General features: G+C 49.4%; 3 protein-coding genes and 1 long non-coding RNA gene across 8 annotated transcripts in view; 1 reads left to right on the top strand and 3 right to left on the bottom strand.

Moving 5' to 3' along the window:
• LOC126571934 (enolase-phosphatase E1) overlaps nucleotides 1–4,551 on the bottom strand; it is a 7,851-nt gene extending 3,300 nt beyond the window's left edge. For both annotated transcript variants that reach the window (XM_050230843.1, XM_050230844.1), the window contains exons 1-5: nucleotides 4,142–4,551; nucleotides 1,274–1,429; nucleotides 979–1,115; nucleotides 635–891; nucleotides 247–461 (exon numbers count right to left, since the gene is read on the bottom strand). In XM_050230843.1, the coding sequence (XP_050086800.1) occupies nucleotides 247–461; nucleotides 635–891; nucleotides 979–1,115; nucleotides 1,274–1,429; nucleotides 4,142–4,234 (858 nt within the window). In that variant the 5' untranslated portion in view covers nucleotides 4,235–4,551. The remainder of the gene's footprint in view (nucleotides 1–246; nucleotides 462–634; nucleotides 892–978; nucleotides 1,116–1,273; nucleotides 1,430–4,141) is intronic.
• A 768-nt stretch (nucleotides 4,552–5,319) lies between these two features.
• LOC126571926 (hemicentin-1-like) lies at nucleotides 5,320–15,300 on the top strand. Its single transcript, XM_050230826.1, has 9 exons — nucleotides 5,320–7,888; nucleotides 7,955–8,070; nucleotides 8,136–8,687; nucleotides 8,750–9,720; nucleotides 9,785–9,962; nucleotides 10,478–11,456; nucleotides 11,530–11,660; nucleotides 11,734–12,975; nucleotides 13,041–15,300. Exons 1-9 carry the CDS (start codon nucleotides 5,634–5,636, stop codon nucleotides 15,041–15,043), a joined length of 8,427 nt encoding a protein of 2,808 aa, XP_050086783.1. The 5' UTR covers nucleotides 5,320–5,633; the 3' UTR covers nucleotides 15,044–15,300.
• Nucleotides 9,756–10,066, bottom strand: LOC126571954 (uncharacterized). Its single transcript, XR_007607931.1, has 2 exons — nucleotides 9,950–10,066; nucleotides 9,756–9,879 (listed from the first exon to the last, which is right to left on the bottom strand). It is a non-coding gene; the product is annotated as an uncharacterized LOC126571954 (long non-coding RNA).
• A 66-nt stretch (nucleotides 15,301–15,366) lies between the features above and the next one.
• The window catches only part of LOC126571944 (probable protein phosphatase 2C T23F11.1), a 5,165-nt gene continuing 531 nt past the window's right edge, over nucleotides 15,367–20,000 (bottom strand). Inside the window, exons 2-4 of one of the 4 annotated variants that reach the window (XM_050230861.1) lie at nucleotides 19,828–20,000; nucleotides 18,594–19,052; nucleotides 15,367–17,841 (exon numbers count right to left, since the gene is read on the bottom strand). The exon at nucleotides 19,828–20,000 is cut by the window's right edge and continues 69 nt beyond it. In XM_050230861.1, coding sequence (XP_050086818.1) covers nucleotides 16,455–17,774 — 1,320 coding nt within the window. In that variant the 5' untranslated portion in view covers nucleotides 17,775–17,841; nucleotides 18,594–19,052; nucleotides 19,828–20,000 and the 3' untranslated portion in view covers nucleotides 15,367–16,454. The other 3 variants (XM_050230862.1, XM_050230863.1, XM_050230864.1) reach the window with 3 other exon arrangements.

Genomic DNA, 20,000 nt, shown 5'->3' with positions numbered 1-20,000 from the left:
GTAGTGTACGCAGAGAAATTTTGTTCGGTATGATAAAAGAAAAACCAAACAAAAACGCTACATGTTTCCATGTAACATATTTAACAAATTCATTTCTTGTGTAAATCATTGATACGATGCTCCAGCATTCTCTGCCTGCCTTTGCATCGATCGAAGGAACGTTAGATTCGTGGTGCATGAATGATAATATAATAAAGATCAATTCTACTCTGCAGATATTGTAAATTACTTCTTATTAGGATATACCTGAGCTTTGTCCTCCTCTGGAACCTCGATGGTTTCGTCAATTTTACGTTTTCCATTGACCGATGTGCCGTTTTCGCCCGGCACCGTTTCGAACGACAAATCGGAGAATGTCTTGATGACAGCAAACTCTTTGCGATCGTCTTCTGATAGTTCAGCATTGCCAGGTCGTTCCAGCAACACAACATTCAGTCCTGCTTCCTTGGCTGCTTTAGCTTCTGCTTGTGACAAACAATTTCATCAAACAAAGCAATAGAAAAAGTAATATAAAAAAGGAGACAAAAGAAAGGAATATTTTATCATCATTAATGACAACAGCAGTATGGCACCAAAAATCCTCCATCGACCATCGAGCACGAAAACTATGTACATGAAAACTACGTTAACTCACCCTCCACGATGTCGGTTAGGAACAGCACGTCTTCGGCGGAAACATCAATATTTTTCACGATTGACTGATAGCTCTCCTTCTCGCGCTTTCCACCCACTTTAGTATCGTAATGTCCGGTCAGGTATTTGAGCAGATTTCCCTGTTCGCTGTGCTCAAACAGCAACTTCTGAGCGTCCACACTGCCGCTGGAGTAGATGTAAACCTTACGACCACTTTCAGTCCACTGTTCGAAGGCTTTTTGCACATCGTCGTAGACACTGTTTGTGTAAGATTATGAAGATGATCGGAAAAAAATACCAATGAAGGATACAGTTTGCGAATTTTATAACGACATTGTTACTTACTGTCCTTTGATGGTGCCATCCTTGTAGCCTTTAGCCCATACTAGACCCTGGAGCGTCTTCAGCGATCCGGTTTTACGATCCTGGGACATTTGCCACTCCACATTTTTAATTACATCCGGGATGATCGATTCCGAGTCCTTAAAATAAAAATACAAGGTAAATAATAATGGAAATTCAGAACGTATTGTTAGTGAACAAAATGAACTATCAAACAGAATTCGATGTAGTACTATGATTTATATTAACAGCTATTAGACATTCAAATGCAAAGCTAAGGTCAATAAAATAGGCTTACCTCAGCAGGAATCGGAATGACACCTTCCACATCAGCCTTTTTATCTTCGTCAGCTTGCTCACGCAATGCTTTGACTACCGTTTTAGTAGCATCTTCACTCCAGTTCTTGCGTAAGTATTCTTCGGCATTTTTCAGGGCATAAGGAAACAGCGTCTCCTGGAAAAGAAAAAAAGAGTTACTCATTACATTTTCAGTGAGGTCGAGTATATCTTAGGGTATTTCAGATCGAGGTATTTTTTCACAAAACAGATTCAAACCGCTGTGTGCAAAAGCCGGCCGGCCGGCCGGTAACATGACATTTATCCACATTCTCTCTCCCTCTCATTCTCCATCGCTCATGCTCCCTCCGTTCAATCTTTTTTGTCACGTTTTACACGAACACTAGACTAGATTGAGGAAATAACCATAGGCATGCTACGATTTTGCAACAAACGATGGCAGGAACACGCACACCATCGTGGCGAGTATTGCAATTTTCTTCATCTTGCACGTTCCATCATGTTCGATTGCTTCTCTTCCATTCTATAAAGAAGCACGCTCCGCTGTTCTCTGCCCATTCTCATCGTGGTACATCCACCACATCGACTAGCCACCAAGCAGCTGCCGGTGGCATCGTATAGCTATAGGCTCGCTATGCTCTGTACTTCCTCTTTCTCCTATTACACCACTTCATGCATGCTTTACCGTATGAATGTCATAGGAAAACGTAGAAAAGGGGGAAGGTCGATTAAAGCTTTCTACGCCGGGGAGGTCTATTTTTAGAGCGCATCCACTATCTTTCGCTCTTTCGCTCTCTTGTGTCTGCTCCTCGGGAATGGTATTTCCGTGATTGTCCAACCGGACCAGCATCCACACACATCGTGGTGTTGGTATGGAGCGAAGAATATGAGAAGGCAACGACACAACGAGAAGGAAGGTCAAATGCTGCATTACATTCAACTGTTGATCTCTTTAAAGCTCCAGAACTTGAGGTAGATGGTCATGGTGTCATCCCTCAGTAGGGACTTCTTACCTTGGAACATAAAAATGAAATTGAAACGCAAGCAATTTCCAGCAATAAAGGGTAAAATCCCTTCAGTTAGCTCTCAAAAGGATCTCTTTTACCTGTGACTCCACACCCTGTGCACATGAAAAGGGAACTGGGGTAAAAAAAAGACCCAATGTTGCTTAAAGTACTGTGTACTGAGAGGTAAATCTAGAACGCCATTTTCAATTCTGAAGGACAGTGGAAAATGGCTTTCTCTAGCTATTCTTTTCTGCTAAACTATTTCCACTGAAATTCTGGCCTTGAACATGAATTTCAGGTAACTCGATGGCTGACAGTGCACCTGGGAGTGTGGAGTAGAGTAGGCCGTTTTATGCTTCGTCCATTTTCAAAAGATCTTCTTCCAGCGCATAATATGCACATCTTCTCTCGCTCCTCCTTCGCACCCCTTTTGGCGGAAGCGCGGCAGCTGCCGTGAACTAGATCCGCTTAGTGCACTCGACGCATTTCACCCACACAAAAGCATCTGGCTTGGAAATCATCGGGACAGACAACACATACTAACACACTTCTAAGTTGAACCTCCTCTCCCTGCCCTGGCCATAGCACCCATGTAAACTCATCGACCAGCCAGCCGTAAAACGATGGGTGGCGATGAAGGGGTAAAAAGCGACAGAAACCGGTAAGAATCAGAACCAACTTTTCGTAGCAGGCTCATCGGCGGTAGTGGTTTCAGAACCAACCCCCTCCCTCTCTCTCCTTCCATACTCCATCCTCCAGCTGCCCAAAGCGAGCGCTCTAAATAAGAGAGCAGCCTGCTGGGATGATGGGTTCGAGACGACGTGAAGACAATGCATGGTCGCAGCAGGCCCGAAGGACCGATCTAAACGTGGACGCTACACAAAATTCGCAAAGCTCGTTGGACAGACGACGGACACAGTCGGCGGCGGCAGCCATAAAAAAAGGCAGAAGAAAACCGTTTCTCTCGCATTCAGTGCCACACAACTACCAGCTTGTTTCCTGCGAAAACGGATGCGAAATGCAAAAACGCAGGTAGTCGTCGTCGTCGCAAGGAAACGCGAATAGTTCTCATAAAATCTTCGCTGTGGAGCAGAGGAAACCGGGTACGTTTTATGCTTGCTTGCACCGTCGCTCTCGCTCTCTCGCTTGCGTGCGCTCTTCCAGATGATGTTGGCGACGATTTGGAACCAACGGGCAACGGAGAGAAACTTCATTAGTTGCAGCAGAATTTAGATTAGAGCCCGAAAGAGCGAGCAACAGCAGGCCGGGTGAAGGCTTTTCCACCGCAGACACTGGGCACCGGGAGCCGCAAATGGAAGCTGTCGAATGGCAGTGGGTATGGTGAGGTTAGAAGTCCAGCAACCGCTTTACATCGGTTGAAAATTAACATGAAAGCTAAAGGCGCCCTAGGAGAGAGAGCACGACGAGTGCAAGATGAAATGCGAGTTTAACCATCAGCAGCCTCAGCCTCCTTGCGATAGAAAAGGTGGTGGTCTCTTCTCTTTTAGTGAAATTCTTTGCTGTATTTGTACCGCGCCGTGAATGCAGCCGACTCCATTGCTCGCAGAGTGTGGCGGTGTAGTAGTAAACGAAAATTTTCAACATCGATCGATGACACCGCAGCCAGAGCAAGAGCAAAGAAAAAAGAAAAAAAAGGAGCGTCCTAGAGAGCCGACAAATTCGATTGCATCCGCGATTTTCCAATGGCTCCCACATATGGTTGGAGGAAAATCTCGAACGGGAACCGACCGGCTTGCAGTACCGACCATGCGGTACCCGGCGGAAATGGAGGGTGGGGGTAACGGAATGCGGAAGAGTCATCGGTCACCGATGTTAGGGAAAAATGGGGCCCCAGAACTTACCTTCACAAAGCTGATCGAAGTCGTGGTTCCTTCGACATCGCAAATGATGGATTTGGCCGCGAGGACCTTTTCGCTGAGGGCAACGGCTGCCATTTTTCCGTTGGGTTCAGTACTCTGCACACACGGGCACACACAGGCACACACACTACACACAGGCTGCTTTGCACAGTCGCTTGCTTAGACGGCACGGATTAGCTCTGCAGCTGGAAAAACGCCGGTAAGCCGGATTCGTGCGTGTTCTGCCACACTTTCCGGTGCGAAAAGGTGAACGTGGCGAGGCGGAGACTTTGTGGCCGTTCCCGGTAGAAAAACAGGCAGAAACGCGGAGCTATGGGAATTTTTGCTTCGTTTCACAGCTTTTTCTACTCCCGACGGAAAAGACACAAAAACCTCCTCACTCACAAACGAACTTCGCCCGAATGAGAACCCGAACGCGGGCGACCGGGCCAGACGAACTCGCTCGAGCGCATTCCCGTTCAGCAAACCGCTGGTGGAAATCAGATGTTTTTGAAAAAAAAACTACAAATTTCCGTTTTGCTTTTTCTTAATTCCTTTGAAATCGACAGGCCATCGCGAGGGCTCCGGCAAGAACTAAAATTGAACGTTGAATTAAACTCAGAATAGCAGCTTTCTTGGCCATTTACTTACAGAACATCCAGTAGCTGACTAACTTAATGAGTGAAATCTATGCTTAATTCCCTTTTTCGTCTATTTTTCACTCGACATCGTCAGCAAACAACAACAACGGATTTGTTCCGTTAAATTCGAGGCCATCATCAAAAATCCAAAAATAGCTGCACGTCTAGTCATTGCTTAAGAAGCATTTCGCCGCGAAATTCAAAATTAATAACGGACATCGAAATTAGCAAGGCTGGGGAAAGAAACGGGGCGCATGGAGGAGTAAAGTAATCCGAAAGCTGATCAACAGTGTATCTGGCCATTGTAAATTTCCTTTTCTTCTATCGCTGTAGTTCTGTATAACTTTGTTAACTGATTTTAGAGTTAAATTCAGCGGTCTTACCGTGTACAGACTCAAGAAATCTCCTTTGCTTAGCCATTTTCCTTGCACGCGATTAACCGACCTCTAGCGTAATCGCAGGACAAGCTCGTCGTCCACTTGATCGATCGATGGTTGGTTCTTCGAGCGTCGGAAATTCTTGATTATTCGTTCGGTTGCTTCGTGGCTGTGCGCACGTATTGAACCGCGATCCGCGTGTGGCTTCCTGTCCCGTGCCAGTGCTGCTGATAGTGAATAACAAGCCTGCATTTCAAATCAGCATAACGTTCTGTGTACCACCAGTGCTCGCAAGTGTGTGATTTCCGTTGTTTTCCGACGATCTCCGTTACATCCGGAGTTGCACAACGTGTTCTTTCATCTTGGTTGCGCCCGCTACGGCCAGCCAGTGCTGAGGTAAAATGTGCCGTGAACAGTGGGTTTTATAAAGAAGAATCGATCAGTGTCAGCAATTTCCGCCGGAAAGCGGACTGCGTTATGAAATCGAACATGCGAATCTACATGAGTTTTGTTCTGGTGTTGTTCGCCGTTTCCTGTGCAATTGTGGCAGGCGAATCGAGCGGTCCAGCTGATAAGGATGAACTGTTGGACCGTGTAACGACGGAAAAACTACCACGACAACTCACAACAAACGATGACGCCGAAGATTCCGATCCGTTCCGTGTGACCCCCGGAGTCAGTCGGCTGGGGCGGGACGATCGCACCGTGATCGATACGAGGCCGCGTATCAGCGCAATGAGGGACACACCATTCATTGATGCTGATAGCAGCATAAGCGGCTACCACACCATCAGTGAAGAGCTGCTCGAAGCCGATCAGTTGCTTACCGTCGACGGTAGCGCCTCTGCAGCGACGCTACCGGAGTCAAAGGTCACAACCGGCGATAGTAGGTCGGTGGTGTGGGATGCGAAAGATAGTGATGACGATGGACAAGGGATTCACGCGGATCAGATCGAACTCGATGACGTCACGGATGGTAGTGGTCAGGATGAAGCGCTCCCTCAGGCAGACGACCCATCATTGTTTGATCAGGAGCTCGTCGGTATTTTGCAGAAGCGCCCGGAATCGCGTGAATTCCTCGAATCGTTGGGATTATCGGCCAAACCGAGTAACACCCATCCTGATCCGAGTAATCCACAAGCTCTGAAGGAGCATCTGAAAGAACTGCTGACACGGCCGGTAAGCGAGCGGAAGTATCATAAACTACTTCCTACACTGCCGGAGGAAGTGGAAGCTGATCCAATGCTACAGCCACTCCAGAGTGTACCAACCCTACCAACCCGTCCAACTCCACTACCCCGGCCGACCCCCTCGAGTGATCAACGTCCGGCAAGTGTACTGTTGCCCGATCTGCAGCGAACTCTCGCGACCCAGCGCGAATCCTTTCTTCCGCCAAAGGAAGGACAACGTAGCCTTGTGATCGTGTTCGATGCGACTGGTTCGATGGTGGACGATTTGCAGCAGCTACGGGATGCGGCTAGGCTAATCATTGCGGAGATCACGCAACGGGAGACGAACCCGATCTTCAATTATGTCTTTGTCCCATTCCGTGATCCACACGTTGGCCCGAAGCTGGTGACACGCAACCAGGACGAACTGCTGGCCGCTCTCGATCAACTGCAAATCGTTGGTGGTGGTGATTGTCCGGAGGCGGCCCTGGAGGCTTTGGCCGGTGCGATCGAGCTAGCAATTCCGCGTTCATTCGTGTACGTGTTTACCGATGCGACGGCCAAGGACTTTCGACTGGACAAGCGTGTTCTGCAGTTGGTGCAGCGTAAGCAAACGCCCATCACCTTCCTGCTGACGGGATTCTGTGATGGCAAGAACACTCCAGGGTACCAGGTGATGAGTAACATTGCTGCCGCCAGTAATGGGCAGGTGTTTGATCTACGGAAAGATCAGATCGAGCAGGTTCTGCTTGCCATCCGCAACACCATGGACACTGATCATGTACCGCTGAAGGCCATCGATTCGGGGGCTCCAAAGGCACACGATATCGATCTGAACGTCGATAGTACCCTGAAGGAGTTTAGTGTCAGTGTGGCCGGAGCGAAACCGACGATCGAGATCCTGGATCCCGACCTAGAGCCGTACAATCGATCTCGAGAAGTGCTGAGTTTGGATAATATACGTGTCGTTAATGTGGCCGATCCTGCACCGGGCAAGTGGAATATCAAAGCATCTTCAGACTCATCGCACTCGGTGCGGTTATCCGGGCTCAGTGATGTGCAGTTCAAGTTTGGATTCTCGCTCACCGAACCAACATCCGACCGTGTCCTTTCGCCTCAGCCTGTGCTGGACGAGAAGAACTACCTAGCAGTGCAACCTTCCGATCCAACGTTGATTCGTGTTCTGGAATCCGTTACGATCACTTCACACAATCCGGACGTTGGCGGCAATGGAGGTGAAGCCGTGTTTCAGTTCAGCCTACCACTTCAACAAGTGCCCGATTCCGGTGGTCTTTACCGTACCAAAGCGTTCGATAGTCCGCGGCAACCGTTTAAGCTGACGATCAACGGAAGAAACATCCACAACGAACCAATGCAGCGTCTTTTCTCGACCGCCATTCAAGCCACACGGCCAGCAGCACCCGAGGTATCCGTTGGCTACGCAACTCGTGTGGAGCTGACGGAAGGTGACGATTACCTGCTGGAATGTCACGTCTACTCGGCCTCACCGTCCGTGGCCAGCTGGCAGTGGAACAAGATCACCGTTCTGCAGCAGCAGTTCAAGTAAGGCACTCGAGTACACGCGAGGCTTCCCTTTCGTTTGGAAGTAATTCTTGTAACCAATTCCAGTCAATCGGATATCCTGCAATTTGGGCTGAGAAGCGTGGATCTCAAACATGCCGGCAACTACTCCTGTTTGGCTCACAACGATCTGGGTCAGGGTGAGAAATTGGTTATGGTAAAAGGTAAGAATGCTTGTGGCATGCTAGAGGCCTGTCCAACGTACTTACTCTCATTTCTTTGGACGCAGTGAAACCACGATACAGGCCAACGATTCGATTGCTTCCGAAGTACACGCTTGCCGTCGAACGTGAACCTTTCATCGCCTTAAGATGTATCGTGGACCAGTCCGCCGACACGACCGGACTTCACTGGACGCTGAACGGTTCTCCCTTACTGATGGCCGAAGACAAATCGTACCTAGAACTAATCGACATCACTACAGAGCATGCCGGTAACTACACATGCCATACCGACTTCCTAGGTGAACGGATTACCAGCGAGAATAGTACAATCATTGTGGAGTATGCGCCCAAACCAATCGGTCCTCCCAGTCAGGAGGTAATGCGCGAGTACGGCGAGTGGATAGAGCTGCAGTGTAATATGGATGGTTTACCGGCACCCCATTTTCAATGGTACTATGAAACTTTGGATCAATCCGGGGAACAACAACCCCTTTCAGACACTGTGCCGACGTTGGCGTTCACGATGACCCCCCGGATGGAGGGCGTGTATACGTGCGAGGGTCGTAATGCGTATGGATTTAGCCAACAAACGTTTGTGCTGCAAGGTGCAGCGAATGGTAAGAAAAGCACAGCCGATACAAGCGAAGATCTTCTCAATTTTGATCACATCAACTTCCAGAGGCACCAATCATCATTCAGCCTACGGAGACAACCATGTATGTAACGCCAGGGTCGTCGATCACACTAAACTGTTCCTGTGAACTCTGTCAGCCGCTGACCGAATACATCTGGACCACTGAGTTAGCCACCTTCGAAAGCAATCCGAAGCACACGATCGATAACATACGTGTTTCACTGGATAATGATCAATCCCGGAACGCCGTACGGTATCTGCTGACCGTGGATAACTTCCAGCCACAAAACGTGGCCAGTTATACGTGTATCTTCTCCAATCAGCACGGTGCCGACGCGATGATACTACAGCTGCGTATGATGGTGGCACCGGAGCTGGAGTCTATGTTTCTGGATGCTGAGCCAATACCGGACTCGGGCAGGATACAGAAGAAAGCCGGTACCAAGGTATCGTCGCTCAGTTGCGATGCCAACGGTTTACCTGAACCGACTGTGCATTGGTTCCGAAACGGTGAACGTTTGGTCACGAACGAACTGCTGCAGCTGGAGAACGATAACAAAACGCTCAGCTTCCTTGTGCCCACGTACATCCCGGATATCGCAGGACGCTACGAGTGTACGGCAACAAATCCGCTCGGGAGTGTTTCTTCGACATTGGACCTACAAGTAGGGGTTGCACCTAAAGTTTTCGATCAACCCATGACGGCACTAAGTAGTAAAGTTGGAGATCAAATCACGATGCAGTGTAACATCACGGGAACACCCGATCCAACGATACGCTGGGAACCTGAGGCTTCGTTCAAGGATGTTACCAAGCCAATGCAGCGCCTGCTTGTGTCTTACGAAACGGCTGGTGTTTACCGCTGTACGGGGACCAACGACTATGGCACGGCGGAGCAATCGTTCACTCTCGACACATATGGGCCACCGGAAATCAAGGGTGCTCTCGATGAATCCGTACAACTGGGTTTAGGTCAGAATACACAACTGGAATGTTTCGGATGGGCTATACCAGAGGTACTACTGTCACGGCATGCATCAGAAGAGGAGCATTCTATCTATTTTACTATCTTCCATACAGCCAACAATATCCTGGACATTCAACGGTATGCCCATTGAGAGCGATACACCGGGTGTTACCGTCAGCGATGCGGGACTTCAAATTTGGAACAGTAGCTACAATCACAGTGGCGTATACGGTTGTAATATACAGAACGAGCATGGTTTGCAACAGAAGATCTTCTACCTGGCCGTAAGAGGTGCTCGTATCGTTTCGTTCATTTCAACAGGTTGGCGTGGCACTTACGGCCGCGTATGGTGTGTTCATGTGGCCCGTGCTGGAAGGTGCGCTTAGAAACTTTTCTAACGGAATACCGACAAAGCGACCGATCTCCTGGCTCGATGTTCTGGGTCGAATGGGCCACCCCTCCGGTGGTTTCCACTCGTCGATCGGTTTAGTACCGCAGTGGCAACAACAGTGCCCCGTTTGTGCTGCCAACTGTTGTTGGAAGCGTTGTCGTGAAACCTGTTCCGCTTTGATCCGCTCACGGAACCACAAATCTTGCTGGAAGAATGTCGGCAGCTTCATTCTGATTTCCGGCGCCTCAAATTCAAAATCATGCTCGACACTTGACAAATGGCGTCTATGATTTTGAACGATCTCGTCCTAAATAAGTTTTCCTTTTTGCAAGGCACTCTTTGCAGTCTGCTTTCCGATGCAATCCACTCTCTGATTCGTACGATAAGAAGCAACATTTTCTTTGTCTTGTTTTAGATCCTCCAAAAATTGAATCCGTGCTAGACTCGCAAGTAACTATCCTGCCTAATGAATCGATGCGATTTGAGTGTACCGGTACTGGAAGCCCTCCACCGAATGCTTCCTGGTTGTTCAACGGAACCACCCTGGTTGATGGTCCGCTGCTGGTGCTGCCGTATGAAAATGCTACAACCGGCACCTACACCTGCCAACTCGAGAGTACCGAAGGCACCGATCGACGGAACATGTTCATCAATAAGTTACGACCACCGCAACGACTGCCGGATGATAGTGACTACACTGCCACTGGTCTGACACCGCTCAAAGCTCGAGCTGATGAGCCATTGATCCTGCTGTGTCCCTTCGAAAACTACAAAAGCCTTCTTTGGCAGCTGAATGAGAAAGGGCTCGAAGAGCATTTCGACCTAAGCGACGTGAAGTTAAAGGAGAACCTGCTTATCATCGACCGACTAAGGGCACAGCACGAGGGTACATACACGTGTGTGGTGCAGAATCGTGCCGGTACGGATCGGCATTCGTTCATGGTAGCCGTACTTACACCGCCCGCGATACTGCGGATGCATCCGGATGAGCTCAGCGATGAGTATGGTGCCGGGGTATCTGAATGGCAACCGGACGAACCGATTGAAAGTGCGGTCGAGGTCAATCTGCTTTCTGGCGAAACACTGCAGTTGCTGTGCCAGGCAAGCGGTACGCCGGAACCGAGCATTCATTGGAACCGACGCGAGCAGATGGTTTCGGCTACGGCCAATCTCACTATCCCACAGGTGGACCTACATCATAGCGATCTGTACGTGTGCGTGGCTGAGAATGAGCTCGGCAAATCGACTCAGGCCTATCGGTTGGATGTCATGACGGCACCGCAGTATTACGATGAACCGGTACGCTCGATCGAGCTGTTTGTTGGAGATGATCTCGAGCTGGACTGTACGATGCAGGCCAATCCATCGGCCTCCTATCAGTGGCTGAAGGAAGAGTAAGTATTGAGCGTTAGTAGTACAAACTAGCAGTTATAGGCATTGTTAATAACCTGTCGTTTTACCTGGCAGAGAATCTCTGGATGAGTTCGAAGAGATATTGGAGTTCGTGAACGTACAACCGCAGGACTCGGGAATGTACCATTGCGACGCAGAGAACGTGTTCGGACAGAATCGCAAATCCTTCCAAGTGTTGGTCTATCGTAAGTCAGCCAGCTATACGATCTGTCGGAGTGAGATCAAATAAAAACCCTTTCGCGCCGTTCCATGTTTCAGAACCGGCCGAAATAACGTCGTTCACATCGGACCAGACACTGTTGGCCGGTGATAGCATCGAATTGGACTGTGACGCCCTTGGTAATCCACTCCCGGTGCTAAGCATCATACATCGGGGCGAAGTACTGGCGTCGACGGCTTTGTTGGACGCATCGGAGATGATCATGGACCAGAATTATCGCGTCAAGAGCAATACGGAGCACAAGAGTAGCCAGCAGGGCTCTCGCGCTAGTGCTAGTTTCCACGCTCAGCGCCGTTCGCCTTTCGAGATTCGCTTTTCGATGCGGCAACCGAATGCCACGCTTCCCGATCGGGGCAAGTATCTCTGTATGGCCCAGAACGCAATCGGTTTCCAGGAGCGACTGTTTAAGCTCGATGTCATGGTTCCACCGTATGTGCAGTTGGAAAAACTGAAGTTGGATGGCAGCACGATCCAACTGCTGGAAGGACTGCCACTGTTTCTATTCTGTCCCATCGACGGTAGCCCGCGGCCGACCATCGGTTGGTATCGCAATAGCAAGCGCCTGAAACAGAGCAGTTCCACGCTCTTCCTGTCCAGTGTCAGCCAGCGCGACGCCGGAACGTATCTCTGCTATGGCGAGAATCCCATCGGCAAGACGGAGTTACAGTACGAGCTGGACGTGTTGGTACCGCCGGCCATCAAGAGCAGTAGAATGTCGTCTGATCGTCAGCGTCCCGATCAACAGGAAATAGCCGTGATGGCAGGCGAAAATGTAACACTCGACTGCTCTAGCCTTGGCAATCCGGTACCGGCCGTTTTCTGGATGAAGGTCGACTATCTGGATGAGCACCGGAATGAGCTGCTGGCGGGAAATCCACAAGATCCGAGCACCATCGAACTGCGCAACATAACACAAACGGTCACATATTCTTGTTACGTTAATAATACGGCCGGTTCAGCGCAGAAGCTGTATCACATCGTTGTTCAGACGGCCCCGACGTGGAAAGATGGGCCGGATTACGACTACGAGTATCGGCAGCGTGTTTCGTTGCACCACAGTTTAGACTTGAGCTGTGAGACCGATGGATCTCCGGAAGCAACTGTTCGTTGGGAAAAAGATGGCGTGCAGTTGGGAAAGCACGACGAGGGATACTACTTCGGTACGAATGGTCACACGCTCCGTTTACTGGCTGCCAGACTGTCCGATGCCGGAATGTACCGCTGCGTGGCTAGCAATCCGTTGGGCCAAGTGAGCCGCGAGTTTGAGGTGACGATCAATGGTAAGGCAAACGTGTCCATTTCCATATCCTTGCTGTATAATCACAAGAATGTGTCTCTTCTCTAGTGCCCGTAAGCTGGTCACCGTGGGGTTCGTGGTCTTCGTGTAGTGCCACGTGTGGAACCGGTACCCAGTTCCGGTCACGCATCTGTCTGCTGCTGAACGGTTCTCCGGCGCAGGGTGACCAGTTCGCCTGTGTTGGCGAGAATGTGCAGGTTCAACCGTGCGAACTGTTGGCCTGCCCGGTGAACGGTGGTTGGAGTAAGTGGAGCGAGTGGAGTAACTGTTCCCTGGACTGTGTCGCCGAGTATGAGGGTGTCCGGTCAATACGGCAACGTAGCCGAAAGTGTAACTCACCGGTGCCATCCCTTGGTGGTAAACCGTGCGTAGGGGAGAGTTATGAGGAGGAACCGTGCCGCGTACGGTACTGCCCGATCCATGGAGGCTGGACACCTTGGTCTAACTGGACAGTCTGCAGTGAGGCGTGTGGTTTTGGTCGCATTATGCGCCTGCGAAGCTGCTCCAATCCCATACCACGACACGGTGGCCTAGCCTGCGAGGGTCAGGAAAGTGAGGTCAGGATATGCAAACAGCAGGAATGTAACGTTGATGGTGGCTGGTCCGCTTGGGGACCTTGGACACGCTGCAGTAAATCGTGCGGCACTGGCGTCAAGAGCCGGAAGCGGTACTGCAACAACCCGGAACCGAAGGCAGGTGGAAGGATGTGTGCCGGAGAGAACACGGAGATCGCTCCCTGCAGTACGAAACGTTGTCGAAATGATGCTCTACTCAGGACGATCGATACGAGTGCGGCCGGACGGCGCAACTTTACACCGTTGGTAATGTACGAATCGAATAACGGTGGTCCTCCTGCGGGCGTAACATCCTCGCACAACGATCGACAGTCACCGGATACGGACAGTGCAGACTACGCTAGCGCATCGGGTGAGGATCGCAATGATATCCAGGTGGTGCGTAACTACCAGTTTGCCGAGGCACCTCCGGTCGAGTACGTGGACATACCGCCACCGTTAACATATGGCATCAAGGTGACGCTAACCAACAGGGCTCAGCTATCGAACGACACCGTAGAATACAATCTGTTCTTTGGTGATCGTACTCTGGCACCACCAACGGAGATCCAGTGTCCGCAGGGATACGAGTACAATGTAACCATGGGTGACTGCAGTGATGTGGACGAGTGCTCCAGCGGAAACTATTGCCAAGGTTCCGCTGCCCAGCTGTGCGTTAACACAATCGGTAGCTATGAGTGTCAATGCGCCCCAGGATATCGTGCGGCATGGTACGAGCGGGACACGGAAGCAGATCCTGCCGATGCGGAGCTTCACTGCATCGACATTAACGAGTGCCGTGAGCAGGTGCACGAGTGTTCACATTTCTGTACCAATGTGCCCGGCAGCTACCTATGTTACTGTCCTGAGCAATACCATCTAACGGCGGACGGTCGCACGTGTACGATCAAGCGGAAACGAAATGAACCGAGTGGACGACTGATCGGACCACGGTGCCCTGATGGTTTCCGTTGGCTCGAAAATCGCTGCCAGGATGTGGACGAGTGTGAACTGCAGGCGGACGAGTGTGGCGATAGTTTGTCCTGTTTGAACACCCGTGGTTCGTACTTGTGCGTACACACGGCCTGTCCGCCCGAATATGAGCAGGACTATGAGCGTGAAACGTGCTACCTAAACTGTACCCGTACTCCGTACGATTGTCCGGATCGAGCGCTCGTTGGGCAAACGTTGTCCCATCTGATCATCACACTGGAGCGTTTCAATCAGCGCCAATCACTAGCCATCGTTTCGATTCCGGCGGATCAACAAACGATCGCTTACGATACAAGCTTCTACTTCCGCGATCGACAGCACGCGCACATTTTCACTTTCGAAACGGTACGTAAAACGTCGGGTGCCGTGCGACTGTTTGCGAACCGGAAACTACAGCGTGGCCGTTTCTATAAGCTCCACCTCACTGCCAAAACCATCGGCCGGAAGACAAGACGCGTCGACTATGTACACGATTTCATCGTTTACTTGCATTGGCTCGAGTGAGCGAGCTGCACACTCCCGTAGAATCCATCTTTGCAACACGAAACCAATTGGAATCACGAATAAAAAACCAAAGAATGTAACTTTAAACGTGTTGCAGCTGCCGCAAAAATTTCACGCTATCTTATCTAACACAATAGAAATACAATAAAGTACCGTTTTGGGCAGCAACATCAAGCGTTGGTTTGGTAATTTTCGTTTTTAGAATTGAACTAAGGATGATGGCGAACGGCTGCACGAAAAGAAAACTAAATTAGCAAACGATGGCCACTAATGGTGTGATATTATCAACTGAACAAGCAAAATTATAAGAGAGACCATTTTTCTACTGTTTATCTCGAAAAAGAAAATATATATGTATATATATTTCCACATGTATTCATGTATAATTTAATAGCATACAGATCGGATAGTTACCAATAGATGTTATGCAATCGCTTTTGTTCAACATCGGTACGACCATCGTTCAGGCCGATATTTACACACATAGCTCGTGTTGTCTCCGTCCCTACTGTCCTTCCAGTATGCTCCAGCCTTACGACACATACCGAGCAGAGAAAAGAACAACGGATATGCTCGTTAACCGGAGGCAGTGCCGTGCGGTCTCTATATGGTGACCGATGATGACTGCATGCATCCCTCGTACCTTGCGCCCGTGCCGAATGTTGATGCTATTTGGTATATAAAAGATTCAGCCTATTTACAGGAACAAGATACACGGTGGCTAGACCACGACGAGACGAGGAGTTGCATGAGCATTATTATCGTGAATCGAGGAAAGCAGCAGTCTCAGGTGTCTCTGCACAAGCTCAACTCATTCAGGTTATCAGCGCACCGATGCGATATAGCTCGGGGGGACACCGGAGGGGGGGGATAGGATCACTGAGAGAAAGCGTATCGTAGTTGCAGGAACGGCCCGAAACGGTATCGGTACCGAATGGATCCTTCAGTTTCAGAGCTTTCAGTAACACCGCCATTATTGGGAGTGCTTTGTACGCTCACTACTTGCTTAACCTGCTCTTTTACATCCGCGCCATTACTTTTGGTATGAACCGTCCATGTGTTTACACTATTTTCTGCTGTACAGTATTTGGTATTTGCTAGCGCGCGCATTAGGAAGAAAGTTGGCCTTCGATTTGTTTTGCGTTTTAAAATATCATCAACCGTATTATTCTAGAGACCCCGCGCGCAAAGGTTACGCCACGTAACATGTACCATAAGAAAAAAAAGGGGAAAACAAATTAGAAAAACGTCCTAACATTACAAACAAAATCGCTTAAACTGAGTGATGCACAAAACCGGTTGTGGACTGTTTTCGGTTCTCTTGGGCAAGCTGTCGCGTGTGGGCATTGGTTAAAGTGAAAAGGAAAACCGCCCAACGTTGCTATCCTCTCCGACGCCTAAGGGAACCTGTCTACTTTAGATCGATCTCTTCACTAGTATCATCGTCCGCGAGGTAAGGTTGCGGGGTCTTCAAATCTTCATCTGCTACCTTATCTTTGTGACTGTTTTTGGTGGCCTGTTCGAGTGATTCATCGTTCTGTGCCGCTTGCGATTGTTCTTTTTTATCGCTATACGTTAACGAGGTACTGGAAGCGGCTGCAACTTCCGGTGCAGCAGCGACAAGAGGGGCTGATGGTTCAGGTGCTTCATCCGATCGCTCACTATCACTACCCGAAGAATCATCCTCTAGAACACGCACGTTTCTTTCGCGCGGACCATCATCGTCTTCCTTTGTGGAGACATCGGAAGAACCCGCTACCGTCTCGTCACCACTGTGCGATGATTTCCGTTGCAACCGTTTCTTGGCCTTTGCTTCGCGTTTCGCAACCGCTACCTTACATCGCTCTACCAACTGTTCGTAAGGTTGGCCGTGTAGAAAACAAACGATAATCACGGTCATGTTGTCACCACCGATGCCTCCCATCTGACAGTCTGGTGCTAGGCAGCGTACCATCAGGTTCACACAAATCTTTTGCGGATACAAACCCTGAGCGATTTCGTCCTGCACAAACTCGAGCACTGACTGGCTGGATAGCACGTCCCAAATACCGTCGCACGCAATCACCAGAAAGTCCCAATCTTCCGTCACCTCACGCTCCTCGATGTCGGGAAACGCCGTGACCATCTGCTCTTCCGGTTTCTTCTCCTGGTTGCGCTTGAGACCAAAATCACCGAGCGCACGGGAGAGGGCCAGGTAACCATTTACGCGATTGTACTCTACGTACCCGCCGGCATTGCGAATCCGCTCCATCTCCGTTGCGTTCATTGGTTTGTGATCAAACGATAGCACATCCAATCGGCCATTCACGGATGCGATTGCACGTGAGTCGCCTGCGTTGGCGCAGAATAGTTGGTTCTCTTTGATAAGCACGACCACTGCCGTTGAACCGGACATCTGCTCACGCAGGTCATCGATGTTGAGCATGGCTTCGTCTAGATCGAGAAAACCGCGCTGTAACGCTACCTTCAGGTCAGTCCCGTACTCGGGCCGCCGGGTAATGTACTTGTGCAGATGCATCCCGGCGTACTGGGCTACCTTGGCGCCACCGTGCCCATCGTACACGGCGAAGAACGACGTTCCCGGATCGTCCGGTAGCGAAAGGATGTGCGTGTGCGAGTCTTCCATGTGCATACGCCAGCCCTGCATACAACTGGACCCAACCTTGTAGTAATCATTCTGGCAGAAGGCTGTCTCTTTCGATGTTTCCGGTTCTGACAACGACTGTCCCATTTTGAATCACTGATGCACCGATGTTATTGAGCGAGAACTTTTGCTATCCGTGTTTCTTCAGTAATTCCTAAAACGAAAAAAAGTGTTGCAAACAATCGTTAATAGAAGAATAAGTTTTCGGATAACGTTTAGCAGTTGAATAAGTGACATCGCTAGCACTTAACCCCATTTGGCACGTTTCTTTGTAGGTCTAAGCAAGCCTTCGAATGTTCTTAGCAATCTGGTAGATAAAGTATGCACACACTAGCGCTGAGGCGCTTCCCACTTAAGCGCACTTTGCATGTTAATCTGTTGGCTTAAGCTGCAAGATCAGACTGATTAAGCACGAAACGGTTTGTGTTACAGATCAGTCATCAGAAAATGATAAACAGAAAAAGGCTTCCTTCTTCACAGATAACGCGACACCGCATCATGAAGGGAGATGATAAGAGGGTATTGTAATTTGCTTTGGTAGAGAGTCATGCTTTTCATTCTCTGTAAAATACGCTGTTTGTAGCAGAAAGCTCGGTGTTTAGGCTATGTTACGAGCGGAGCGTGTAGCTAATTAGCCCCTTAGTTGCATAATCACGCGGAATCCGAATACAGTAAACATCTCGAATGATCGGTCCGGTAATGTCTAGCCACTTTACCCGCACGAATTATCAGCATATTAATAAGGAGGCTCTTACTAACCAAGTACAAGGTGGGGAGAATGATGTAGTGCCTATTGGCATTAGGACAGCCGATTCCTTTCGGTCACCTATTGAGCCTAGCTGCTCCACCGGTACAACTATAACGATCGTAACAGAAAATCGTTCGATGTAAACTAAAAATACTCACCACTAACAGCGTTTGCTATCGGATTGCGGATTGGCTTCAATAATGTCTGATCCTTTAAGCATCGCCTTTCATTCGAAAGAACAATTCTGGTGAGGTTGATTCTTTACTACTCTACTATTTGTACTGAAGGATGCTACACAACAGCCACCTTAGCATGCTAGCGCCCCCCGGTATGATCTTGTAGGTGCAACTATCGCAGCAACCATAGCATGACTGCACAGTTCCGTGTGATGAGTATGAGATAAAAGGGGGTGGGCAATGATGACTGTGTGCCTTTGATTTGTTATTCACTCGCACCAACGTGATCGCTCGTCTTCACCCTCAACGCCTGCTTTCCGTCATCTATCAATTTGTTCGTAGCCCGGCAGATGATGCATGTGTGTTTGGTTTGGTTGATAATGCTGGCGACGATGATGGTGACGACGATGGGGATGATGAAGATGATGGTTTTTTGGGAATCTCGATAGAATAAAATGAGAAAGATAGAAACTTAATGATAAAACAGAATAGATAAACCATTCAAAAAGGGTCAGAATCGTCGGATAAATTGAAATGATATGCAACGGGACAAAAGTGCAAATAGCTGGTATGGGTGATTAAATTATTATCGCTATTGTACAATTCGAACGACATGAATCATTATCAACGACAGCAATTCAAGAAATACAGCGCAATCTATATTGGCAAGGCTGCAGCAGCTTAAAGAAGCTGATAAGGAAAGGCTTCGCTTTGTTGAGGCTTGATTTTGGGTGACCGGCGCCTATAGGTGTGCGTACTCCCCGAGCCCGACATGGACGCAAAACGTTCTCTGCATTGTGCAAAACAAAGACGATGCCGCGTAATCTATGACGAAGAAACGGCCAGGGCCCGAGAAGCTATTCCAGGCGCCAAGGGAATGGGGTGGCCTTCTAGTCGGAATACTCATTTGATAAAGGCAGCGGCTAGGCACTTATCGGGAAGCTACCGCGGCACAATAACAAAAAATGCGCATAACTGTGCGTAACGATGCAGCAAAACTCCTAATTTTGTCCGACCCACATAATTTGCTTAGCCCGGCATAACTCCCTTCAGGCGCTGCGCTAATGCGAACACGACACGCGACGACGACGACGAAACCGGGCCGGAACCGTTTTGGGTTATTTACGTGCCGTGCCTCCTCCTGCATTCTGCGCGAAAGCCGTACCAAAGACAACAACATGGAACCGTCCCAACATCGGTCGCCCGGTTTACCTACCTCTCTCTCTCTCTCTACACCGAGGATTTTCACTTTGATTCAATGCTTTTAGAGGATTTCGAAGATCCCGAACGGATCACTGCTGATTACACCGGCCGGCCAGAGCCGGTGATTCAACTTACAGCTCGCGGAGGAAAATTGTCCTGATAAGACACCGACGAAACGAAACACAA

This window comes from Anopheles aquasalis, chromosome 2, assembly GCF_943734665.1.
Source record: "Anopheles aquasalis chromosome 2, idAnoAquaMG_Q_19, whole genome shotgun sequence".
NCBI classification, from domain to species: domain Eukaryota; kingdom Metazoa; phylum Arthropoda; class Insecta; order Diptera; family Culicidae; genus Anopheles; species Anopheles aquasalis.
The sequence above is the reverse complement of the archived record's forward strand: the minus strand, read 5'-3'. Positions and strand labels throughout refer to the sequence as shown.